This window comes from Garra rufa, chromosome 11 (genome assembly GCF_049309525.1).
Source record: "Garra rufa chromosome 11, GarRuf1.0, whole genome shotgun sequence".
NCBI classification, from domain to species: domain Eukaryota; kingdom Metazoa; phylum Chordata; class Actinopteri; order Cypriniformes; family Cyprinidae; genus Garra; species Garra rufa.
This window is the reverse complement of record NC_133371.1, coordinates 49,524,364-49,551,342: the sequence shown is the minus strand read 5'-3', so window position 1 is coordinate 49,551,342 and position 26,979 is coordinate 49,524,364. Positions and strand designations below refer to the sequence as shown.

Below are 26,979 nucleotides of genomic sequence, written 5' to 3'. Positions count from 1 at the left end.
ATCTCAGTCCGCTCTTATAGCTGCTGTCCACAGAGACGCCCACTGACGCAAACACATCAACTACACAAAGACACGCTTTGATTCAGAACAGCGGTTCTGCACCTTCATTACAGACCTGTGTGTATGAGCACTGATACCACATGACATTAAAGAGCTCAGAACATTCCCAATACTGTCATAGACTCACAGACACCGGAGATGCTGAAACACTGCTGTTGAGACTGTAAAACCTGTTTATTGTGCATTTTTTCAGCTTTATGTGTGTTTTCTACCGTCAAGATGTGTTTCAGATCCTCAGATCCTCCTCAAAGAACGCAAATCCAACACTGCTTTTAAAAATAAGAATCTTTATGACAGAAATCCTGAAAAATGCATCACAAACAACAAGCAGGAGGAACCTATAAACACAAGAGCATATCAGTGTTGATTATCAGTGAGGAAAACAAGTCTTAGGGAGTCTGATGAAGGATTGGATCAGATGTGAGCTGCAGATCAAACACATCATTACACCACAGCGGACATTACTCTGCAATCAAACATCCTCGTTTGTGTTTAGAGAGGCTTTTGTCTCTTTATTGAAAGGCCGGTGGAGGGTGTTGGGATGTGGGTCCGAATCGAACCCGTGTCGGCCACACGAGCACCAGAGCTGAGGTGCTTTATGATGCGAACTGAAGTAAATGAATGACGATCCAGTCACAGAAAGCACAGAGCAGTCACTTCAGCACTGTGAACACGGATGTCCGGTGTGTTTCAGAGTTTCACGAGGCTTTCTTGGCGCTCTGCCGTGTGATGGCCTCCAGCTTCTGTCTGTACGCCTCCGCCTCCTGCTCCTTCTTCAGGAACTGCTGTCTGTATTTCTGCGCCTCGCGATTGGCCTCCTCCAGCTGCTTCAGAAGAGCCACCTTCTCCTGTTACACACGCAATGTCATGTGTGTTATACGCTCTTTATTATATGTGACCCTGGACCACAAAACCAGTCACAAGGGTCAACATTTTTTAATAGATATTTATACATATACATAAATGCTGAATAAATAGGCTTTCAATTTATGTCTGGTTTGTGAGGATAGGACAATATTTGGCTGAGATACAACTATTTGATAATCTGCAAACTGAGGGTGCAAAAAAATCTAAATATTGAGAAAATCGCTTTTAAAGTTGTCCAAATGAAGTTCTTAGCAATGCATTTTACTAATCAAAAATTAAGTTTTTATATATTTATGGTAGAAAATTGACAAATATCTTCATGGAACATGATCTTTACTTAATATCCTAATGATTTTTTGGCAAAAAAGAGAAATTGATCATTTTGACCCATATTATAAAAATATCCCTGCTACTTAAGACCAGGTTTTGTGTCCAGGGTCACGTATGCTTCTTTAATTAATTAGATAAAAAATATACATTTACAATGATGCATTTGGAAGATGCTTGTATCCAAAGAGACTTGCATTGCATTTAAAGTAAACATCAGTTCATGCATTCCATGGGAATCGAACCCATTAAAAACTGGTGTTGCGAGCACCTTGATCCCATGTTTGAGCAGGAGGAATTTTACCAAAAGCATGTTTTTGCACATATCAGAAACAGGTTTACGAGAGGGATTGTGGGATGTGTCTCTGTACCTGAAAGTCCTCCAGTGAGAGCGTCTGCTGGATCTGAATGTCTTGTGTTTCTGTCATCTGATCGTCGTCTTCTTCTTTCACACGCTGCCGCTTGACGGACGGCTCTTCGCTGATCACCGTTTCCTCTGCGACCTCTGTGTCAGACACTGTCAGCACTGCAGGAGCACAAACACACTCTGAGAGAGCTAAACACACACACACTCACTTAGTGTTTTAATATGATATATTTCTCCAGATGCGGATGCTTGTGTGTTTCTCTCACCCTGCTGCCCGTCGGGCATGGTGACTATTATGGGCTGGCTGATGCCTGCGCCCGTCTGCAGGTTGCCCAGCTGGATGCCGTCTGTTACTATGGTGATGACCTGCTGACCTCCAGAGCTCACGACCTGCTGTATGGCCCCGTCGACGGAGTCTGCGGTGATCACCTCCTCTGCGGCCACGACTGCGTCAGAGACGAGGGTTAGACCACATCTGATCGTCCGATCGACATTTCCAGTCAGAAAGCACTTGTTCTGATCAAATATGACAGGAAGCGTCCGGCAGCAACATCAGGCTTATTTCAGGGTCTAATCACAGCGCTTTGATGCTGCTCCGAGACGCTGTTTGTTGGGATAAGCGCAGGGCAATTTTCTTCATTGCGCGGAGGGCGAACACACAATCGTGCGTCACGTGTGTCTGGACAAAGGCCTCTTTCACGGAGCTCATTCATAAACACGCGGGTCGGAGAGGTCTGCTCACCTGTGGATTTGCTGCCGTTGGCGGGCGACACGAGTCCGGCGAGGTTCACCACTCCTCCAGGCCCGATGATGAACTGCGGCGCGGACGTGTGGATGGTCAGCGTGTCCGGACTCTCGGGGTTCGTGTTGATCTGGTTCTGCATCGCCACCTGACGCGCAATCATTATATTCATCATTACTGTGTATTACAGATAATTAGTTTGTGTACATTCAAGTACTACCTATCATCCATAAACAAATCCACCTCAAATCCAGCTCAGTTCAGCTGAACAGCTGCCAAATATAGTACATGAATGTAAAATGTAGAAACTCATGATTCAAGCAGCTGTTGAGGGCTAAACAACACACAACGAACGATCTGATCTGTCTGATCAAAGCACTGATGCTACTTCATGAACAAACAGTTTACAGTCCGGAAGATTCATTCATGCATGTTTCTTTAAAAAAAAATGCACTTTTGTCGGCGCCGATAGCCTTGTGGGCAGCGTGTCGACATACAGCGCCGTTGAGCTCCGGGCGTCCCGTGTTCGAATCCCGACTCGAGGACCTATTCCGCCCCCCATCTCTCTCCCACTTCGCTTCCTGTCAATTCTGATCTGTCCTATCAAAATAAAGGCAAAAACGCCAAAAATAAATCTTTCAAAAAAAAAAACGTCACACCCAGTGTTATTATCGTTGAGATACTACTGTATTTTTTTATATTATAAATGTAATTAATTATTGTTTATTTAATTTTAAAGTTTTACTAATCAGGGGTTCAAGCCCTATTGTAATTGTTAGAATGGTCATGAATCAGCGATCTCCATGTAAAACTGATGGTGCAGACCAAACCATAGGTCGTAGAGAGACTTGAAACGTGGAGAGATGGTAGTACTCACACCACCTACAACGACGCCAAGGCTCGCCCCAATCGGCCTGACGGGGGCGCTACAGCCATCAAAAGAGTGAAATCACTCGTAACTCCTAAACTGTTAGTCGCAGGCTAATTTCTGGTAAAACCTAGTTTTGTGAACTAGTCCTAGGTTTTTTGCCCAATCGGAACCAAACCAGTGCAGAAAAATTCAAAGGGCGATTATCAATAATTATCAACAAAAAGTTGAGCTTTCGACCCACAAAGGAACGCCAAAATGTTGGAAAGGAGCAGGGCCACTTTTAGTAAAATGTCTATAACTCCTGAACGGAATGAGATATCTTCTCCAAACTCAGAACACTTATGTAAGGCCGCAGGACAAAACTCATGGAGCTTGGCCACTTGGTGGTGCTGTAAGAGGGAAAACACATAAAATATAGCTATATCTACGCAATTATTTGTCCTATCAACATAAAAATTGCTGTGCACAGTCTTGGTCCAAAGGGCCACAAGTGTCTATAAGGACATTTGCGTGTCTCAAAAAAACATGGCCACCAATGGCCGATAAAGTTTAAGCACCTGTTAGACATGGTTAACGGAGGCCAATCGGAACGAAACTCGGTGGGCCTGTTCGACTCACAGCCCCAAAAGTCTGTAAGAAATTTGAAAGAAATCGGCCACTGAAGGGGTATATTGCATTTGTGCAGTGCACATTTTTTTGCACTTACACGCGATATTCGTATCATTCCAGACAAATTTGTCTCTAGAACCACTGCTGTGTTAAATGATCGAGAAAATGTAAAAACCTACTTTTGCAAACAAGTCCTAGGTTTTTCGCTCAATCTGGAAAAAACACTGCAGTACAATTCTGTTCTCTCTAGGTCAATAATTATCAAAAAAATGTTGAAATTTACCCTTTGGGAAGCTATAATGGGGTCGTTTAGAAAAGGGGCCTGTCCAAATTTACCCCAAATCCTATAAAGCCTAAAGGAAAACTCAAAGCTTCACGGTGAGCAACGTGTGGTAGATGATACTAAACAAGCATGCAAAGCTGAAAGGATATCCGACCACAGCTATAACTAGGGATGCACCGATCCGAATCGGCCGATCACTTGCGTGTTTTGTCAGTAAAGCCGGTTCTGTAATCAGCGGTAAATGGCATCAGGTGCGTGATTTCACGTTGAGCCGTATATACTACACACAGCCGTTGTTTACCGACGAGCTGCTCAAATCAATGTTCATTATCAGTGTGAATGTGCGCAGCTCGTCAGTGAACAACGGCTGTGTGTAGTATATACGGCTCAACGTGAAATCACGCACCTGATGCCATTTACCGCTGATTACAGAACCGGCTTTACTGACAAAACGCGCAAGCATGATCGACCGATTCGTATCGGTGCATCCCTAGCTATAACAGTCATAAACGTTACAAAACATAACATTTTTTTTATGGTAAATTACTTGTATTTCCAAAAAAGGCTTGCTACATAATGTCTTTTTGCATATGTGCTTAAATGACTTAAAGCGCATGAACCCCGGTAATATTTTTTATTGTGTTTTTGCCATTTTGTTAGCTATTTTTTATGTCTATACAGTTTTTATTTCAGATGTTCAGGTTAGACTAAAACAAAGATGCAAATGCTGCTTTGAAAAACCAGCTGAAATTAAAAAGTTTTTTCCCTATTTTATTCAATTTTATTTCAGTTAACATTTATTTAAATGAATTTAATTTTTTATGGTCTTAGTTTTAATTAACTGTAATAACTCTGGTCATAATGGGATCTTCTAGTGACAATATGGACAAAGTTGTGTGTCAGCACACAAGTGATGGTGAAAAGCAGAATCCCTTTGTGTTGGGTGTTTCTGGAGACCAAAAACCCACTAGATGAACTAAAGATGATCTGAGCTCATTTAGAATAAGACTGAAAACACCGCGTTGGAGAAAGGATTGTTTTTATCAGCAGGTGGTTGCCTCATCAAACTGCTCTTGTTTCACACATTCATGTATTAAAGACTCTGAAAGTCAAGCAGAAATTCAAACATTCAGAAGAAAACTGCTTGAGATCATCTGGACAGGCCTCATGCGTTCAGGAGAACAGCCTGTGATGAAGATGAAGGAAGGTGTGTGTACCTGCAGTATCTCCACCAGCTCGTGGCTGCTGTTGTCCAGCGCGATGTCCAGCGCGTTTTTGCAGAACTTGCTCTGAGCGTGAACGTCGGCTCCGAAGCGCAGCAGCAGCTCCACCACGTCTCTGTGGCTGTGCTCCACGGCCCAGTGCAGCGCGCTCATCTTCAGCATGTCCTTGGCGTTCACGTCGGCGCCGTGCTGCACATGAATGGAGTCTTTGTGATGGTTGCTCCGGCGGATGATGAAAGGCCACACTTTAAGTGGCAAATTACAGGCAAATGCATTGAGAGTCAAACATCAAAGAGCCACCGGCGGCCCGTAACGCGCTGGACGCTCACCTTCAGCAGCAGCTCCACGATGCGCCAGTGACCCTCAGAAGCGGCCATGTGCAGCGGCGTCCGGTCCACTTTGGTGCGGGCGTCTCGGCTCACTCCGGCGCGCAGCAGCACCTCAGTGGTGGAGTAATGGCCGAACTGAGCCGACAGGTGCAGCGGAGACGTGCCCAGCTGCCGCACACACAGGAAAGCACACCGTAAACCACACGCAGTCCTGAACGCTGTCATCGTCACACACAAACACTCACCCAGTCGGTGGTGAACGGAGCTCCATTCGCCATCAGTATCCGGACCTCATCGTCCTGACCGGCACGAGCCGCTTCCAGGAGCTTCTTTCCCAAATCCACCAGAGACATCTGAAAGCAGACGCACATTTATCCACCTCATTCACACACAACAGAGTTTCTGCAGGTTTTATGAAGGTCATTTTATAACTATGTAAAGACAATTTAGGAAAATAAGCATATGTGACCCTGGACCAAAACCAGTCTTAAGTATCACGGCTATCTTTGCAGCAATAGCCAACAATACATTGTGTGGGTCAAAGTGATATTTTTTTCTTTAATGCCAAAAATCATTAGGATATTAAGTAAAGATTATGTTCCACGAAGTTATTTAGTAAACTTCCTAACATAAATACCCCAAAACATATTTTTGGTTTGGTAATATGCATTGCTAAGAACAATTTTTGCACCCTCAGCTTCCAGATTTTCAAATAATTGGCCAAATATTGTCTTATTCTAACAAACCATAAATCAATTGAAAGCCTTTTTTTTAGCTTCCAGATGATACCCTTATGACTGGTTTGGTTGTCCAGGTCACATCTTCTCTAAATGTAACATATCTTGTTTTAGCATAGTTTGAAAATACAACTTCCAAAAGATCTTCAATTACTTTATTAAAATATCTGCACTGAAACACTAGAATCCGTATTTTTGTCTTGTTTTCCAGTACATGTGTCTAAAGATTCTTAAATCAAGATGCATTTACTGGAGACGCAAAATGGCAAAATAAAAAGTCTTGTTTTCTGAGAAATTGATCAAAATGAGTTTATGATTAAAACAAGAACCAATCTGTCTAAAGGCTCAGACTCTTAATTCAAACTCATTTTCATTCTCTTTTTTTCACTCGTTTTACATTTTTCAAGACTTTGCATCTCAAATAAATGTATCTTGATTTAATTATTAATATTGATTTAGAATATCTATATATTTTTTGCAATGCGTGCAACATTTAACACATACGGGACTGTAATTTAAGAGCTTTTTAGGCTTTATTTATTTATACGGGTGAATTGAGACTTTATAAGACCCACAGTAATCCTGACACACACTGTTCATGACCTCAAGCTACAAACACTACAGTCATGGGTTCGATTCGCAGGGAATGCATGAGCTGATATGACGTGAAGCTACTTTGAATGCCAAAGTCACTTTGAATGAAAGCAGCTGGCAAATGCATCAATGTAAATGTAAATCTGCACTGTGTCTCATAGAAAGCTATTCCATATGTGCTGTTTTTATGTCATGGTTTCTCTAGTGCAGAGGTCCTCAAATCCAGCACATAATTTTTAGCCGTCTCCCTCTTGAACACATAAACAAGTTAATGAGATAATGAAGTGATGACTGAGTCATTAATGAGGAACGCCTGCTGTTAACCATCGCAATCACTGGAGAAAACATGGACAAAAAAAAATCACATAAAAATGTTTCTTTTAATTAACCTCTTAACTTTTAACCTGTTTTTGGGCTATTGTAATGTTTTCAAAACTCTTTTATTACAGCAAAGCACAGCCAAAATACCTTAACATCAGATGAGATTAGTTACAGTGCCTTGCGAAATTATTCATACCCTTCATTTTTTTCACATTTTGCTATGTTGCTGCCTTACGTTAAACTACTTTAAATTACTTTTTTCCCCACATCAATCTACACTCCCTACTCCATTTGCTCTGATCTGCATTTTCAGCTGTTAGACCCTTTCTGAGAGGAGTGTGTCTTTCTAAATCAGACTCATTCAAATGAATTTGCCACAGTTTAACTCCACTCCAAGTGTAGGAACATCTAGAAGCAATATGAATGCTCCTGAGATACATTTCCAGTGTCCCAGAAAAGGGTATGAATACTTATGAAACGGGATCTTTTTGGTTTTTTATTTTTAATAAATTTGCACAAATGTTAAAAACCTATTTTTTGCTTTGCCATTATGGAGTAGGGAGTGTAGATTGATGTGGGGAAGTACTTTAAAAGTAATTTAAAGTAGTTTAACATAATGCTGTAACATAAAATGTGAAAAAAATGAAGGGGTATGAATAATTTCGCAAGGCACTGTATGTGTTTATGTTTGGATATGGTGTATTGTGTTTTGTCTATGTTGATCTCAATTTAGTGCTCTTCAGCAGTGCTGTGCTGATCAATTATTATAAACAACTAAAACAATATCTCAAGAACATCAACCACTGAACTAGTTGACCAAACATAGACATCAAACACAGACATCAGTTTATGAATCTCAACAATGGTGATAATCAACAAACTAATCAGATAAACATATTAACATCACAAAACAAGCTACTAAAGTCCCAATAATTTTTATAATTAACGACTTAATCATCATCTCATTAACTTGTTCAATAGGGAGACATCTAAGACATTATGTGCACTGAGGAGAACCCCAGCTCTAGTGTATAATAATGTTTTATTAAAACACAAATTCCAATCAACTGTTATGGCAATAATAAAGTGTTGTCTGTATGATACTTTACCATGGTTTTACTGTACAAGTATCTTATAGGAAATGTCACTCATTCATTAAGTCAATTTTTTTAAAACAGTATTAAATCAGTCACTTGATGTAATAAAGAGTCACCAATTTACCAACATTTACTCCGTTTTTACCACAAATACCACAGTTAAATAGCCTAGAATCTAGACGCGCCCCTAGCGGCAGCAAATTACATTTGCTTCTAAGGTCAGTCTAGTTACTCTCAATTCACTTAAATTTCCGAAAAATCCAAGATGTACCGGGCCAATCACGAGTCGGTGGGCGGGCTTAACATGATGACGACTGAACTGCGACCATAAGTTCAGTCAGACATGAATTCCTGGTTCCGTGAATTAAGCGTGGAAAACTGAACAGTATTTATATATTTTTTTACTTTTGATACACAGCCACGTCCATGTGTCCTGAGCAGGAGCTCGTTACATCTGAACGCGCTGTGGTGTAGAATACGCAAACACCGGAAGCGATCTGTGGCGTGTATACGACACTCATTGTTTACACAGCACAAGAGATTGTGGATATAGCTGCTATTCAAAATGGTAATTACTTGCGCTTGTCCTGGTTGTTCAAACCCATTTAAAGCTGAAAAAGATTACGTTTGCTTGCGCAAACTCATCCTGGACTTTTTTTTTTACATATTTCCCCTTTCGGTGTTTGCGTATACTACATCAAAGCGCGTTCACATGTGACGAGTCGAATCATAGATATGCTAAACTCGTGCTCATGACAGATGGACGTGGATGTGTATCAAAGGTAAAAAGAAAATTATATAAATACTGTTCATTTTCTTGCAAAAACCGATCGTTTCGTGTCTTAGGACATCAATGTATCGTCACGAGCCGCAGGGTGTAATTTGGATTTGTCTGTGCATGTTTTTGTTTACTTTTAAAGGTTTAGTGCCCATCTATGTCTATTATTTAGCTGACACACTGCACAGTGCACTGATTTTTGTTAAAAATCTTCGTCGCTCTGACTACGTCACCTGACCGACTAAGTCTCTGATTGGTTGTAGCGCTATCCTATTGCGTGGAGAGGAGTTTGAAAGACAACCGTTTATCCCACCCCTCCAGTTGAGCCCTGTCTATGGAGAGTGCCCAGACCCTACATTTATGTGGGTCTGGCTTGCCAGGCTAACAGTTAAATGGAATAACTGTAAAAACATTATCACGGAAACCAATTCCCAGAAAAATAAAAAACACCTCGGAAACCTAAAATGACAAAACTTAAATCTTGCTATTCTTGAGCTAATAATTAATTAGAATAGTCTCTGTTCATTTATTCGATGATCATTGAGTTGTTTATTGTTGTGTTTCTCAGGCTGACAGAACAAACGCTTTCCTCCAGCAGACACCGCTCTTATCTAACAGTTACATTAAATGGGTTATATATAACGCAGAGCTTCATCTCAGGCCTAAAACAACATCTTCATCTTCATCATCATCATCTTCATCGGTAAACATGAAGCGGCACAGCAGCGTCTCGTGCGGCCCGTTAAAAGCAATAAACAGGAAATCGCTCGTGTTCCGGGGGAAGAGGAAATATTAATACCCACAAACTCATCAACTTCCACATCCGGCGGACGCGATCACGCTGAATTTAGTATTTCTTACCGTCCGAGCAGAACCTGAAAACCGAATCCGCCCAAAAACGGCCTGAAAACAAACCGAGATGACAATAATACAGCAGCGGGCACGAGCGCGAGCGCGGGGGCGCGCAGATCGACGACAGTCTCCAGTATACAAGAACATACAGAACACATGCTAAATAAACCATGAACACCATATTCACCCTCTGCTGCAGCAAAGCCTCGGGATCTTTATTTTTCTAATATTAGATTATTATCTGTAAGATATAGTCTATCGTGATTTCTTTATTTTAAAAAATCAAAACTGTGGTAAAGCAGACTGAGGGCAGCGCGCATGCGCCCTGACAGGAATCAGCTGACTGAAGTGCGCAAGAGACAACAGACATCAACATTATGACTTTTTTTAATCTTAATTCGAATCTCCTCAGTGATATTTAGTTTATGACACCGAGCGATTTACTGTCGAGCTGACAGTGCATACGTGTCAAATAATGCTGATAAAAATCAGTGTTTAATATATTGAATGAGTGTTTAAACACAGATAGGAAGCACACATCATATGTGTCATATGTGTATTTTTGTGTGTGTTCATATCTATAGTAAACACGCTTCTGTCAATGGTTTGAAGTTGCGTGTGTCCGCGGTGTGTTTTTAAATAAAGCTTCCGCTTTTTGAATCCGCTGACTTCCGCGTTTGATCGAGCACTTTCAGGCTGTTTACTGTCATTAGTCCAGATAAACTTCACTTTTCCGGACTGATCTGCGCTTCACTGCTGATCCCGGTGTGTTTTCAGACAGGATTTTATTTCAGCGGTGTGTTCTGGGTGAGTTGTCACGGTTAACCGCGATACTGACGATGATAAATAAACAGACAGTTCTTTATTTACTGTAGTTCTGAATCTGCTGTCATCACACTCATCATCATTGATCTGACTGGTTCATTAGAGGTTGTTGAAAGTCTAATTATGTCATAACTCTAATTATTCTGTCATTGGTCTAATTACTCTGATGACGCTGTGTCGAGTCTGAATATTTTGATTATTTTGACTGATTATGTTCTTGAATGTTTACTGTAGTCTGATTATTGAGTCTTTGCGTCGTTTTAGGAATATGAGCTGAAATGCCGTCTGTTTCCACTGGATTGAAGGATCTGTATCTGTCCACATCACTGGGCGAACTCAACAAGAAAGCAGAAATCAAACCAGAAAAATCCAGCACCAGACAGTGAGTGTGAACGCATTGATCTGAAGCACAAGGGATTTGGGTCTGATTTACATTATTTCCATGACCTGAAAATAGTCACGCCAACTGAGATGCAGCTGACTTTTGTTCTCCAAGATGATTTTCAGATGAAAATATAAATCTGGCTGATTCTTTTTAAAAAAGTAAATAACTACCAGCTCTATGAGAGTGAAAAATAATCAGATCAGGCAACACAAAATGAATCCCCATGGCTCCTGATGATATATTGAGATCTTATAAAGTGAAACAATCAATCCGTGTGAGAAACTGAACATGATTTATAACATTATTACCGTTAATCCAGAGCCTCAGACAAACAGGGAAATGATTCTTTTCTATGAACTGATTCTCTTCAGTGAACTAGTTTATTTATGTAATCACACAGAGATGTAATGTATACATAATTATATCATTAAGACACTCAGTCTTGTGAAATGAGGATGTTTTACACGTCTAAAGCATATAGAGTGAATAAACTAGTCTTCTTCATCTTAGCTTTCTACATAAACAATACGTAACCATAAAAACATTGATTGATTTCTTCTCTCCAGTCCAGTGTTTGGTTCACACATACTCATATCTGATTAAACTAGTTCACTAAAAATATTCAGCTCAAGAGAATGATTCGTTTGTGAACCGGATATATAGGCTCTGGATTACAGTCATAATGCTGTAAATAATGTTCAGTTTTGATCATTTCACTTCATAATTGCTCAAAGTATTGTCAGGAGCCACAGGTATTAATTTTGTGTTGTCTGATATGATTTTTTTGACTCCTACACTGACTTATGAATCACCAAGTACCACAGTTGCACTAAAAATCTTCTTTACTGTTCTGTTTAAGATCTATTAACCATTCTTTAGCATCAGTTGTTAGCACTATATAGCTTGTCCCTAATGAAAAGCGGCAACGGTTTTCACAAATGAAGTAATGTAGTGTGTTGTTAGGATTAGGACAATCTTTAATAATACTGTCATCAAACAGAAGGATCTGATTAGATAATGTCTTGAAGATAATCTGGATTACACATGAATTGATTACAGAAGATGTCCATTTGTGGCAACGCTTTTCTCAAAAGCATCATAAACACAAGTAGATGGTAGAAACACTGGCACCTGCGGTCTGTACGACCAGATATACTCATGATGCTTTTGGGAAACTCAGATCAGATCAGCAGCAGACATCCATTTCATCAGTAGAACACTAAAGAAGATTTTTAGCTGAAACTGTGAATCTTGGTAATTGATAAAATGCAAGTCAATGGAACTTTAAGAGTAAATAAAAGCATATCAGGCAACACAAAATGAATGCCAGTGTCTCCTGACGATATATTGAGGAATTATGAAGCGAAACAATTGGTCTGTGCAAGACACTGAACATTATTGACAACATTATTAGCTGTAATAGGAGTTTGTGTGTTTCAGCTATGTCCAGAGCGCCTGCAAGATCTTCAAGGCGGCGGAGGAGTGTCGTCTGGACCGCGATGAGGAGAGAGCTTACGTTCTGTACATGAAGTATCTGACGGTCTATGACCTCATCAAGAAGAGACCCGACTTCAAGCAGCAGCAGGTAGAGCCGCTAGTGCATTATGGGAGATTATAATGGTGGAGACATGATTATTGAGGAGGAGATCATTGTGTCACGTTTAGATGTCTTCAAATGTGATGCGTGTCCTGTCAATCACTGCTGTGTTTGACTGCTTTCAGGAATTCTTCCTGTCTATGCTTGGACCGACCAGCTTTAAAAAGGCCATTGAGGAGGCAGAGAAACTTTCAGAAAGTTTGAAGCTCCGGTCAGTGTTTCTCACAAACATACACACTAGGGAGGAAGCGGAAGCCGAAGCCGAACAAAATTACACACTGGGCCAAAGGCAGATTACCGAACATGTTTTTATGTGTTTTTCCCTCGTGTATTTTGCCAATTGTTTTCACCATTGCATAAATTAAATAGCCAAAATGTGCTTTTTACAGCTTTGTCTTGCTTTTCAAAGAAAAAAAAATCAGTTACTAAACAACAATTTTAAAATATTTATTTAAGATTTGTAACATTTTAGTAGACATTATAGCCTACCAACAAAGCACAATTTAACTAAAAATTAATAAGTTAGTAAAATAATATTCTTTGGCCATTTTTAAGAGCCCCTTCTTGAATCAGGCATGTGTTTTTAATGCAAAGGAGAATGTTAGAATAAATGTATTAATAGAGCAGTTGGAATTATTTTTGCGTTATTTTATTTTATTTTATAGAACAACAGTAAAATGCCAACACTAACATTTCTGAATGTTGACTTTTATTTAGTGGTAAACCCGCAAGAAGAGCTCAGTCCTAGTGTTTGCTGGCAGCAGCAGATTTGTGAATGATTGTCATCTTTGGTCTTTGAACCGTGGCTAAGGAGCTGCTGTCAGAATAAATACAATTGGTGTCTGGTGTATTAGTTCAGCGGTTCCCAATTCCAGTCCTCGCGACCCACCGCTCTGCACATTTGTGTGTTTCACGCATCGCTTCCGACGTTTGTTCTATTCCAACGTTACTGCCCTTCGAAGTGGACATCACAGGATATTCCGGCATTATTCATTAGTTCGGAGCGAGCGTATGTGTTCCATTTGAAGGTCATTAAAGCGTGCGAGACGTAAATTTAAAATGCATTTATTCACAGATGCGCTTATGTCACACTTCTCTAGTAAGTTTCATCTGTGTGTGAAGACGCTGCATGCGGTGGCGTAGCGCAAATATGTGAATGAATGTTTCGAAGTATAGTAAACAGATTTCCCCCGCTTAGGGAGCAGGGAGCAATGAACACTTTGCAGGGACCGTGTCAATCGGATCGCAGTTCCTGCACGGACCTCACTTCTAATGAGCTGGTTATCTGAATCAGGTGTGTTAACTAAGAGAGACATGCAAAATGTGCGGAGCGGTGGGGCGCGAGGACTGGAATTGGGAACCGCTGTATTAGACAACAGAACGTTCTGGAGTTGATTGACTAATGGATGATTTCAGTCATCATACAGTAACCTTTCTCTCCTCATGAAGACATGCGATGCGCTTCTAAACAGTCTCTCGCTGCTTGGAACAGGCATGTGATTGGCTAAGGACAAAAAAGCAGGGAAATATACTAAGACAACACCCCCCCCCCGCCGATCAAATCGTTTTTAAATCAATAAACTCCTTTTAAAATCAAAATCAGTGGTTGCAAATACGTGACATAGGTCACATTTTCAGGTCGAAAAATCCGGAATTCCGGATTAATCCGGAAAAATCACATCCCTGTTGGAATGATTTTTGCGTCTTTCTCTGACAGTTTTAAATGCTTCCACACTGAACACATGTTTGCTGCATTAGAGTGCCTCTATTTGATCGCATCATTGTTCGGTATAATTTATTTGGCTTTTTCGCTTATGAACACCGAAAGAGCTGTTTTGCTATTTTCGTCCGAATAATTTCAGTTGCCAAACATTCGGTGCATCCCTAACACACACCCATTTACACCTGCTATTAACATCTGTCTCACAAATTTTCCGAGCTAAATACAGGATTCTCAAATGTAAATGTAAATGATTCTCAAATCACATTCAGTCTGTAGTGTGAGCTCTGAGTTCAGATGCATCGCAGAAAACATCAAAGCTCCGCCCACTCACCTGTCAATCATCTATTAATATGTTCTGAGACAGATGTTAGTCTAAGTGTAAACACACACACACTCTGTTCTGTCTCACAAACTCTTTGTTCCTCTGCTTGCGTTGTCCTCTCAGGTATGAGGAAGTAGAAGTGCGAAAAAGGCTGGAAGAGAAAGAGAGAAAGGAGGAAATAAGTCGACGAGAAGAAAGAACAGAAAAAGATGGACCTGCTTCACCTAGAGGACCTTCAGAGAAGAAGGACAATAAGAAGGTGCTGTAATGCTACTGGACTGGAAATAACATCATGTTGTGTGGCTTCATCATTGACTTTAATAAGCTTTGATGTGTCAAACAAGCATCTCTGTAGATGATCAACTCCTGAATCTTTATGCTGCTTCAATAACTTATATTGTGGTAATTAAAAGAAGCATCTATTCAGATTACACAAGACAACCTGCATTGTGACCCAGGTCTGGCTGAATGCAAACTGACTATGAGCTTTAACATGTGACAAGTTTATCTGATCTTCTGTAGCTAAAAAAGGAACAGTATGAATATGCCATAGAGACACATATGTTTGATCTTATGTTTGACTGGTGAAGTAGTTTATCTAGCATCTGGCACTCCACCAGTTAAGCAGCTCAATGTTCAAAGTTTACAGGCCATCATGATGTATGTTTTGAAGTGATTTGTTAATGATTCATTTTCCTGTTGTGTGTTTACAGCAGGGTAAAGAGGAGCCCAATAACAGTAAGACTGGATGTGATAAAGGTACCGTGTTTCCTGGTGTATTTTCCTGCATCTCTGTGTGTTTGTCGTTTTGTGACGCCTGTTTTCCGTCCCATCAGGAAGCATCAGCGCTAAGGATCTGTTCCAGCTGATGACGGATCCCAGTATAAGCGTGCTGGTGATGGACGCGCGGCCCAGACAGGACTTCGAGGAGTCTCAGATCTGTGTTCCGTCTCAGATGTACATCAGCGTTCCTCAGGAGGCCGTCAGTCCGGGGTGAATCTCACTCCTGCTCAGATACACAGACATCACACTCATCTCAGTGCGCTTTCATTCGGCCAGTTACACGTCCTTATCCTCACTCTGTTTCTACAGCATGCTAACAAACACATCTAAAATAATAGTCAAGTCTGCATATTCCAAAAATCAATTTTCTAAATGCAACTAAATGATCAATGTGATCTAAATGACCTTAATCAGAATCTCATAACACCTAGTGAAATGACAGTGATGTATGCTGGACCTCTGCATTTAGTGGAATTTTAGCATAATTTAGTGTTATTTATTTATTTTTAAAATTAGTCTTGGTTAAATTTCTTGTGAATTTTTTTGGTCATTAAAAAGAAGCCTATATAGTTTTTTTTTTTTTTTTCAATACATGAAAATTAAATGAAAATGAAATTTTTATTGACTTTTTAAGTTTTGGTTAACTATATTATTGTTTAGTTTATATTTTTGTATTTTCCATTTTGGTTAAATTTCTTGTTTTTTGTCACTTGAAAAAATTCTATATAGTTTTTAAATTTTATTTCTATTTTGGTTTAGTTAAACTTTAACAAATATTGCCTCTGCAACTAGCTTTTTTCATATTTTGTTTTATTGCGTATTTATGAATTTGAAAAAAAATGTTTGTTTTTTTTCTGTAATCTGTTCGACTGGTATATATGAGTATTGAATACTGTAATGTGCTGCTGATGGTCAGGGTGACGGTGAATCAGATTGAGCTGAAGCTTCCTGCAGAGTCTCTGGAGGACTGGAAGCGCCGTGGGTTTGTGGATTACGTGGTTCTGTTGGACTGGTTCAGCTGTGTCTCTGATCTCAAACTGGGAACCACTCTACAGAGTCTGAAAGATGCTCTCTTTAAGGTACTATAGGGCTGGCAGTGTATCTCCAGCTCAGTGTGTGTGTGTGTGTGTGTCATATCTGATATGTGTGTGTGTGTGTGTGTGTGTGTGTCATATCTGATATGTGTGTGTGTGTGTGTGTGTGTCATATCTGATATGTGTGTGTGTGTGTGTGTGTGTCATATCTGATATGTGTGTGTGTGTGTGTGTGTCATATCTGATATGTGTGTGTGTGTGTGTGTGTGTGTGTGTCATATCTGATATGTGTGTGTGTGTGTGTGTGTGTCATATCTGATATGTGTGTGTGTGTGTGTGTGTGTCATATCTGATATGTGTGTGTGTGTGTGTGTGTGTGTGTGTGTGTGTCATATCTGATATGTGTGTGTGTGTGTGTGTGTGTGTGTGTCATATCTGATATGTGTGTGTGTGTGTGTGTGTGTGTGTGTGTGTGTGTGTCATATCTGATATATATATATGTGTGTGTGTGTGTGTGTCATATCTGATATATATATGTGTGTGTGTGTGTGTGTGTGTGTGTGTGTGTCATATCTGATATATATATATGTGTGTGTGTGTGTGTGTGTGTGTGTGTGTGTGTGTGTGTCATATCTGATATATATATATATGTGTGTGTGTGTGTGTGTGTGTGTGTGTGTGTGTGTGTGTCATATCTGATGTGTGTGTGTGTGTGTGTGTGTCATATCTGATGTGTGTGTGTGTGTGTGTGTGTGTGTGTGTGTGTGTGTGTGTGTGTGTGTCATATCTGATGTGTGTGTGTGTGTGTGTGTGTGTGTCATATCTGATGTGTGTGTGTGTGTGTGTGTGTGTGTGTGTGTGTCATATCTGATATATGTGTGTGTGCAGTGGGACAGCAGTACGATCCTGCGCAGTGAGCCGCTGGTGCTGGACGGTGGGTACGACAACTGGTTGCTCTTTTACCCGATGTACACCAGCAACGCTAAAATCAAACCCCCTCGACAGCAGACGCCCAGCACACTGCCACAGCGTGAGTCTCACATCATACGACATATCGTGCACTAATACATCCTAATATACACACTGGATATTAAAAACGTCTCAATTTGAGACAACTGAAAGTTTAGTGGTTTGAATTTGTGATTGACCTTGATCATGACCTTGATGCTCCACAAGGAGAAAAGGTTTTGTAATTGTCTTGGATCGAATAATTAAGTCAAACTTTTCTCAGAATCCATCTGACTTTAAAGAGTTTGAGCATTTAAAGGAGAAGTTCACTTCCAAACCTAAAATTTACAGATAATTGACTCACCCCTTTGTCATCCAAAATGTTCTTTAGTCATAAAGAAATTGTTTTTTTGAAGAAAACATTTCAGGATTTCTCTCCATATAGTGGACTTCTATGGTGCCCGTGAGTTAAATGCAGTTTAAATGCAGCTTCAAAGGACTCTAAACGATCCCAGCTGAGGAAGAAGGGTCTTATCTAGCGAAACGATCAGTTATTTTCTAAAAAAATAATTGTACAATTTATATACTTTTTAACCTTAAATGCTGGTCTTGTCTAGCTCTGCGATGCATACTCTGTGTAGTCAAGACAGTTAGGGTATGTTGAAAAACTCTCATTTTCTCCTCTAACTTCAAAATCATTTTACATTACTGTTTTACCTTTTTACTTCTGCAGAATAGGATGATTTTGAAATTGGAGGAGAAAACAAGATTATTGACATACTCTAACTGTCTTGCATATTGCAGATCTAGACAAGATGAGCATTTGAGGTTAAAAAGTGTATATATATATATATATATATATATATATATATATTGAAAATAACGTTCATGATCATTTTGTTAGATAAGGCCTGTTTAGGAATCGTTTAGAGCCCTTTAAAGCTGCACTGTAACTATATTTTGGAAGTTTAAACTCGTGGGCACCATAGAAGTCCACTATATAGAGAGAAATCTTGAAATGTTTTCTTCAAAAAACATAATTTCTTTGTGACTAAAGAAAGAAAGACATGAACTGCAATTATCTGTACATTTTTGATCTGGAAGTGAACTTTAGATGAAACTGCAGTGCTTATAATAAACAGAACATGATTGTGTGTGAGTTGTTTAATTACCTTTATAGTTATAGTTCTATGTGTGTATGTTCTCTATGCTGATAAATGAAGTTCCTGTCGTGATTTCAGTGAACTTCACGTACCCGTCGCTGGAGGAGCCCGAACCCGTGATCGTGAGTGAGGAGCCTGCGGTCGTGCAGCTCAATGGCAGAACCGCGGACCCGGAGCCGCTCACAGAACCACCTGCAGAACCGCCCGCAATCACACCTGTGCCGCTCGCACAACCCGCAAAGACAGACGTCACTGTGCCGCCCGCCACCTTACCGCCCACCGCCTCGCCCCGACACACTCCACAGGTGAGGTACACCTGGAGCAGAGCGCTGAACATCCCACACTCACACAAACACTCACTAACGCTTCCTCTGAACGCAGGTCGACCGCTCCAAGAAACCAGCGGTGAAACCGGGCACAAAGCCTAGCGACGAGCCTTTAGCGAGCAACGGTCCCGCGGCAGACAACGGCCCCGTGGTCCCCGACCGCTCGGTCAAACCCACGCTGGACCCGTCCAGAGCTCTGAGCGAAGAGGAGCGCAGGGAGATCCACGCTGAGACCGTCAGTCTGATGGAGAAAGCCCGTAAAGAGCAGGAGCAACGCAAACGAGCCCTGGAGGAGAAGGAGAAAGAGCAGCGAGCCCGAGAGGAGAGAGAGGCGGCCGAGAGACATCAGCGAGAACAGAATGAGAAGAAGAAGGAGGAGGAGAAAGAGAGGAAGAAACTGGAGAGGCAGACGGCAGAAGAGGAGGATCAGGGACACGCGAGAGACGAGAAGGCCAGGAAAGCCCAGAAGGATGTGCCACTGGACGCCGCCATGAAGAGCATGTCACTGGATTCACCTGCGCCTTTCACCAACGTGAGTGACTCCACACTTACAGGACTACACTTCCAAAATAGACATTTCCTGATCATTCACTCACCCCCATGTCATCCAAGATGTTCATGTCTTTCTTTCTTCAGTCGCAAAGAAATAACAATTTTTGAGGAATACATTCCAGGATTTTTCTCCATATAGAGGACTTCAATGGTGCTCAACGGATTAAAGGTTAAAAATGCAGTTTCAGCGCAGCTTCAAAGGACTCTAAACGATCCCAGCTGAGAAAAAAAGGGTCTACCAAAACACCCTGTTATTTTCTAAAAATAAAATATCAATTTATGTAGGTTTTAACCTCAAATGCTCATCTAGCTCTGCGATATACATGTGTACTCTGTGCAGAGCATGCATTGCAGAGTTAGACATGCATTTGAGGTCAGAAAGTGTATACATTTATTTATTTATTTTTAGTAAATGACAGATCGTTTCACTAGATAAGACCTTTATTCCTCAGCTGGGGTTGTTTAGAGTCCTTTGAAGCTGCACTGAAACTGCATTTTTAACCTTCAATCTGTTATGACCACTATATGGAAAACTTGATTTCTTTGCGACTGAAGAAAGCAAGACATGAATATCTTAAATGGCATGGGGGTGAGTACATTACATTATTACAGGAAATTTTTATTCAGAAAGTGGAGTAATCCTTGAAACTGACACATAAACTCACCCTTGTGCGTGTGTTCCAGAGGGAGCCGCTGACGCGAGCACACAGTGAGGAGATGGGCCGAATGGTCCCTGGACTCCCAGACGGCTGGATGAAGGTAAGAGCAGCAGCATTGGTTTGTCCTGTGGTTGTTGTTCGCTGGGGTTGCTAACTCTGAGCTGCTCGTCTGCAGTTTCTGGACACGGTGACGGGCACCTACCGATATTACCACTCTCCCACCAACCGCGTGCACCTGTACCCTCCAGAGGTCAACACGCCTCAGATTCAGCCCAGCGCCGCTAAAGCCAAACCACCGCCGCTCGCCGAGACGGAGAAAGACAAGGAGCGAGAGCGCGAGAGAGAGAAGGAGCGGGAGCGAGAGCAGTCCAAACTCAAGCGCTCATACTCCTCTCCAGACATCAGCCAGGAACTAAACGCAGAGACCAGCAGAAAACCTGCAGCTGTGCCCACCATCAACAGAGAAAACAAGTACGTACACAAACACTCACTCACTCACTCGCACACAAGCTCCTCACAGACGTACTGATGTGTGTTTGTGTCTCAGGCCGCTGACACCCGCCGCCGCTTACACTAAAGTGGAGATCGCACGCCCGTCTGCGGCTAAGATCCGGAACCTGAACCCGGTGTTCGGAGGTCAGGGGCCGTTACTAACAGGCCTCCGCAATCTCGGCAACACCTGCTACATGAACTCCATCCTCCAGTGTCTGTGTAACACAGTCGCCATGGCAGATTATTTCACCAGGAACTTCTATCAGGACGACATTAACCGGTAATTCAGACATCACTGATTAAAGATTTAGTTCACGTCCAGAATTTTTTTTTTTTACAGATAATGTACTCACCCCCTTGTCATCCAAGATCATTCATGCCTTTCTTCCTTCAGTCATAAGCAAATTGTTTTTTGAAGAATCCATTTCAGGAATGTTCTCCATATAGTGGACTTCTATGGTGCCCCGAGTTTGAACTTCCAAAATGCAGTTTAAATGCAGCTTCAAAGGACTCTAAACGATCCCAGCTGAGGAAGAAGGGTCTCATCTAGCGAAACGATCAGTCTAACCCTAACACTTTTTAACCACAAATGCTGGTCTATCTCTGTGATGCACATGTGTACTCTGCACTCCGGTTCAAGACAGTTAGGGTATGTGGAAAAACTCTCATTTTCTCCTCCAACTTCAGAATCGTCCTCCATCGCTGCAGAAGTACCGACCCAGTGTTTACAAAGTGAACGTGCAAAGAAGATCAAATGCCCTTTACAAAAAAAAAAAAAAGGTAAAACAGCGATTTAGGACAATTTTGAAGTTGGAGGAGAAAATAACCACTCATTTCGCTAGATGAGACCCTTCTTCCTCGGCTGGGATCGTTTTGAGTCCTTTGAAGCTGCATTTAAACTGCATTTTGGAAGTTCAAACTCAGGGCACCATAGAAGTCCACTATATGGAGAGAAATCCTGAAAGGTTTTCCTCAAAAAAACATAATTTCTTTAAAACTGAAGAAAGAAAGACCATCTTGGACGAAAAGGGGGTGAGTAAATTATCTCAACTCCAGTCCTCAGGGCACACTGCATTGCACATTTTGTATGTCTCCTTCATTTAACACACCTGACTCAGATCATCAGCTCATTAGGAGAAAGAGCCATGAACCGAACTGAGTGTGTCAGATTCAGAAACATATAAACCTCCAGAGCAGTGGACCCAGAGGACTGGGGTTGAGAACCACTGCTTTAAACGATCATTCAGTGTGAATCAGAGTGATTCTGAGTGTGTTTCGCAGGGCCAATATTCTGGGTCATAAGGGTGAGGTGGCAGAGGAGTTCAGCGTGATCATGAAGGCGCTGTGGTCGGGACAGTACAAAATGATCAGCCCTCAGGATTTTAAAGGCACCATCTGTAAAATCAACAACCGCTTCTCCAGCTACGAGCACCAGGACTCACAGGAGCTGCTGCTGTTCCTCATGGACGGCCTGCACGAGGATCTCAATAAGGTACGGCGCCGCTAGCGAGAGCCGAACGTGTTCTTCAGGAGTGATGCGCCTCGTGATAAAGACGCACATTCTCTCGTTCTGTCCTTCAGGCGGATAAACGACGCGGTTATAAGGAAGAAGACATCGATCATCTGGATGACGTGAACGCCGCAGACCTGGCCTGGTCTAAACACAAGCTCCTGAACGAGTCCATCATCGTGGCTCTGTTCCAGGGCCAGTTCAAGTCCACGGTTCAGTGCATGAGCTGCCAGCACAAGTCCCGCACCTTCGAGACCTTCATGTACCTGACGCTAGAGATGACGTCCAGCAGCAAGTGCTCACTACAGGTCACACACTAGATCTATGGAACCCCAGTACAATAGTATTATTGCAATAGTAATATCTTCTGTTTTGTTTAATATTTTGAAAAATAAAATAAAATGTCAGTGTTTCCAGTTGGTGTGGAATCGCTATTCTCACATTGATTAATGCTTTATAGTGATCATCTGTAGTGTGAACAGGCTTTAATCAGTGCCGATCTCACGCTGATGTGTGTTCATACAGGACTGCCTGAAGCTGTTCTCTAAAGAGGAGCGTTTGACCGACAGCAACCGCTTCTACTGCCGCCACTGTAAGACACACAGAGACGCCATCAAGAAGATGCAGATCTGGAAAGTTCCTCCTATTTTACTTGTACACTTGAAACGGTGAGTGACAGTGAATTCTAAAACACTTAATGTGGCTTAATGCAATCAAACTGTGTTTTTAAAAGACCAAACTCAATAAACACATTTTTAATAAAGCATACCATGTACAGACAAGCAGATGAGTCCAGAAGTAGAACAGACATGAGTCCCATAGAAAACCACTAAGAAAAATGCTTAACTTGGCTGAATGTGTTAAAACAGACTCAGGTTTGTCTGTACATAGTATGATTAATAATAATGTTTAGTCATTTAAAACCACTGTTTTAATGCAGTAAGCCACAAAACATAATTAAACACGTAGCATTCTTACTCTAGACTCATTTGGGTGTCTGTAGATTACATGCTTTGTTAATTATGTGTTTACTGCATTTGGTCCTTTAACGTGGCTGAATGCATTAAAATTGTGTTTTAAAGGATTGGTTCACTTCCAGCACAAAAATGTACAGATCATTTACTCACCCCCTTGTCATCCAAGATGTTCATGTCTGTCTGTCTTCAGTCATAAAGAAATTATGTTTTTTGAGGAAAACAATTCAGGAATGTTCTCCATATAGTGGACTTCAATGGTGCCTGCAAGTTTGAACTTCCAAAATGCAGCTTCAAAGGACTCTAAACGATCCCAGCTGAAGAAGAAGGGTCTTATCTACTGAAACAATCGGTCAAAAATTACAATTTATACACTTTTTAACCACAAATGCTCATCTTGTCCATCTCTGCGATACATACTGTATGCGTACTCCGGTTCAAGACAGTTAGGGTATGTTGAAAAACTCATTTTCTCCTCCAACTTCAGAATGATTGCTGTTTGACCTTTTTTTGTAAAGGGCATTTGATCTTCTTTGCACGTTCACTTTGTAAACACTGGGTCGGTACTTCTGGAGTGATGGAGGATGATTCTGAAGTTGGAGGAGAAAATGAGATGGGAGTTTTTCAACATACCCTAACTGTCATGAACCAGAGAGCACAGAGTACGCATGTGCATCACAGAGATGGACAAGATGAGCATTTGTAGTTAAAAAGTGTATAAATATTCATGTATTTAAGAAAGTGACCAATTGTTTCACTAGATAAGACCCTTCTTCCTCAGCTGGGATTGTTTAGAGTCCTTTGAAGCGGCATTTAAACTGCATTTTGGAAGTTCAAACTCGGGACACCATAGAAGTCCACTATATGGAGAACATTCCTGAAATGTTTCCCTCAAAAAACAATTTCTTTACGACTGAAGAAAGTCATGAACATCTTGGATGCCAAAGCGGTGAGTAAATTATCTGTAAATTTGGTTCTGAAAGCAAACTAATCCTTTAGACATTTCTTGCTTTGATATCCCGTAAAGCAGTATGTGAAATGTTTTGTGTGTTTATAAGGTTTAAATATGACGGCCGGTGGCGGGAAAAGCTGCAGACGCTGGTGGATTTCCCGCTGGATAATCTGGACCTGTCACAGTACGTCATCGGACCCAAACAAAACCTGAAGAAGTACAACCTGTACGCTGTGTCTGTGAGTACATGACCGCACAGACACGAACACAGACACAAACACATGTGAGCGTGAGTTTCAGATGGATCTGTGATGTCTCCTCTCCTCCACAGAATCATTACGGCGGGATGGACGGTGGTCATTACACTGCCTACTGCAAGAACCCCGTCAAGCAGCGCTGGTACAAGTTTGATGATCACGAGGTGTCCGACATCTCCGCCTCCTCCGTCCGCACGGCGGCCGCCTACATCTTCTTCTATTCCTCTCTATGAGGGATGGCAACAGGTCGTCACCATGGTGACCAGGTGATTGGCGCATGTTTGACATGCAGCTGTGGGTGGAGCTAAAGCCCTTTGTGCGAGGACTGATGGACACTTCTGCTGAGGGAACCTCTCTCTCTCTCTCTCTCTCTGTCTGTGTCTCTCTCTCTCTCTTTCTCTCTCTCTCTGTCTGTGTCTCTCTCTCTCTCTCTCTCTCTCTCTCAGTGGGCGGTTAAGCAGCATCTGTATTCCTGTAGGACTGTAGCAGGAGTCTGAACACAGGAGAGACGGACTGCTCTCTCCAAACTCACGGCTGGACTTGATGTCATTTAGACGGACCGTGTGAGATTAGACGCCAATATACGCGCACTATAATCTAAACCGCTCATTAGACGTGCACCTGCCGCTTAGGGAGACGCGTTTCATTTATTTATATGGTGACCAAATATAACCGGTGCTGTTGGATCTGAAAGTAACGGAAGCTCTGGATCAGAAAATTCAGCTGATTGTTCTTCTCATATAACATGAAATCACTCACTAACACACTCGTCGGTGTCACGACATTCACAGTACTAAACCGCGGTCGAGACGTTAGCATCCTCCAGCTTGAGCCCTGTTCTGTAGACTAGTGTTCAGGGATCTAATCACAGCAGTGCAATAACCCTCATCAGACTGAGACTCAAACTACTGCATTAAAGCCCATCATCAGTGACACTACAGTCAGAGGAGCCGCATTAGATCTGACGCCGTCATAACACACACACACAGAGACACACACACACACACACACACACACACACACACACACACACACACACACACACACACACACACACACACACACACACACACACACACACACACACACACAGAGACACACACACACACACACACACACAGAGACACACACACACACACACACACACACACACACACACACACACACACACACGCAGAGACACGTGTCTCTGTACTAATGGATGGATGGAGCTGCTTTATAGTGTGAGCGGCGGCACGTGTCTCCACCGTTCGGCAGCATCTCTGACTGTGGCATGAGGTTCGGCATGAGCTCCTGATGGACTGACTGAGTGATTCTCTCACCTGGTTTCTTATAATATTAAGCGCATTCTTAAATTCATGTATTAGCCTATAAACCTTATACATGCATAAATAAACAGACGTAAACACACTATGAGTCTTGTGTAACTCTGACAGCAGCAGGATTGTGGGTCTGTGTTTGTTGAACTGAAATCTGACTGGATGAGCTGCGTTTGAAGCCGACGTAAAAGCCAGATTAATTTGACACATTCTACGTTATCGTGCAAAGATGCTACGTTTCTTAGCATCAATAAACAGCCTATATATATGCACAGTGGTAAACAGATGAACTGTGTATAAATATGTGACCCTGGACCACAAAACCAGTCTTAAGTCACTGGGGTATGTTTGTAGCAATAGCCAAAAATACTTTGTGTGGGTCAAAATTATTGATTTTTCTTTTATGCCAAAAATCATTAGGAAATTGTGTAAAAATCATGTTCCATGAGGATTTTTTGTAAAACACCTACTGTAAATATATCAAAATGTAATTTTTTATTAGTTATATGCATTGTTAAGAACTTAATTTGAACAACTTTAAAGGTGATTTTCTCAGTATTTTGATTTTTTTTGCACCCTCAGATTCCAGATTTTCAAATAGATGTATCTCGGCCAAATATTGTCCTATCCTAACAAACCAGACCTCAATAAAAAGCTTAATTATTGAACTTTTATATGATGTATACATCTCAGTTTTGTAAAATTTAACCTTATGACTGGTTTTGTGGTCCAGGGTCACATATATATATATCTGTGAATGTTAGATTTGGTCTGTGCTCACTAAGATCTGTTAAAACATTTTTTGGACCTGGATCAGACTCTCTTGGTATCTCTGTTCATGTTTTCTTGTTTGTTTGTTTTAAAGGATTTTTGGTTTGATTTGATTTGCGATCCGCATTAGTCCAGATTTGAATCAAATGATTCCGATTTGAATTAAATGATCCACGAACCGCGTTTGAAGTTCCAGTTTAAATCAAATGATTTGTGATATGAGCTCGTCCTGATATGAATCAAATTGATTCGCGATCCACGTTTGAAGTTCCATCTTAAAGAAATTGATTCATTAACTAAAAATAAGGGAAAAAACTATGATGTTTACAA

General features: G+C 41.3%; 2 protein-coding genes across 3 annotated transcripts; one reads left to right on the top strand and one right to left on the bottom strand.

The window, feature by feature from the left end:
* Nucleotides 1-8: 8 nt before the first annotated feature.
* Nucleotides 9-10,357, bottom strand: gabpb1 (GA binding protein transcription factor subunit beta 1). The gene is made up of 8 exons (XM_073849937.1): nt 10,067-10,357; nt 5,924-6,031; nt 5,679-5,846; nt 5,344-5,538; nt 2,364-2,511; nt 1,888-2,067; nt 1,626-1,780; nt 9-908 (listed from the first exon to the last, which is right to left on the bottom strand). The coding sequence occupies exons 1-8, from the start codon at nt 10,202-10,204 to the stop codon at nt 759-761; spliced, it is 1,242 nt and encodes a 413-aa protein (XP_073706038.1). The 5' UTR covers nt 10,205-10,357; the 3' UTR covers nt 9-758.
* A 358-nt stretch (nt 10,358-10,715) lies between these two features.
* On the top strand, nt 10,716-25,969 carry usp8 (ubiquitin specific peptidase 8). Of its 2 annotated transcripts, none has more exons than XM_073849936.1 (19): nt 10,716-10,864; nt 11,147-11,264; nt 12,708-12,852; nt 12,990-13,075; nt 15,033-15,168; nt 15,626-15,668; nt 15,746-15,902; nt 16,609-16,771; nt 17,615-17,756; nt 18,916-19,142; nt 19,219-19,695; nt 20,400-20,474; nt 20,550-20,845; nt 20,922-21,146; nt 22,148-22,358; nt 22,448-22,684; nt 22,902-23,044; nt 24,409-24,541; nt 24,634-25,969. In XM_073849936.1, exons 2-19 carry the CDS (start codon nt 11,161-11,163, stop codon nt 24,790-24,792), a joined length of 3,159 nt encoding a protein of 1,052 aa, XP_073706037.1. In that variant the 5' UTR covers nt 10,716-10,864; nt 11,147-11,160; the 3' UTR covers nt 24,793-25,969. The 2 variants fall into 2 exon arrangements, with proteins under 2 accessions (XP_073706037.1, XP_073706036.1); XM_073849935.1 differs by having other exon boundaries at nt 15,623-15,668.
* The last annotated feature ends 1,010 nt before the right edge of the window (nt 25,970-26,979 follow it).

What these genes read in the sequence shown, in the direction of transcription:
- gabpb1 (XM_073849937.1), bottom strand. Translation starts at nt 10,204, where the DNA reads ATGTTCTTGTATACTGGAGACTGTCGTCGATCTGCGCGCCCCCGCGCT. An exon ending in CTCCGTTCACCACCGACTGG is followed by an intron (nt 5,847 to 5,923) that starts GTGAGTGTTTGT and finishes TGTGTGCGGCAG; the next exon opens with CTGGGCACGTCTCCGCTGCA. An exon ending in CATGCCCGACGGGCAGCAGG is followed by an intron (nt 1,781 to 1,887) that starts GTGAGAGAAACA and finishes GTGCTCCTGCAG; the next exon opens with TGCTGACAGTGTCTGACACA.
- usp8 (XM_073849935.1), top strand. Translation starts at nt 11,161, where the DNA reads ATGCCGTCTGTTTCCACTGGATTGAAGGATCTGTATCTGTCCACATCA. An exon ending in CACCTGCGCCTTTCACCAAC is followed by an intron (nt 19,696 to 20,399) that starts GTGAGTGACTCC and finishes CGTGTGTTCCAG; the next exon opens with AGGGAGCCGCTGACGCGAGC. An exon ending in ACCATCAACAGAGAAAACAA is followed by an intron (nt 20,846 to 20,921) that starts GTACGTACACAA and finishes TTTGTGTCTCAG; the next exon opens with GCCGCTGACACCCGCCGCCG.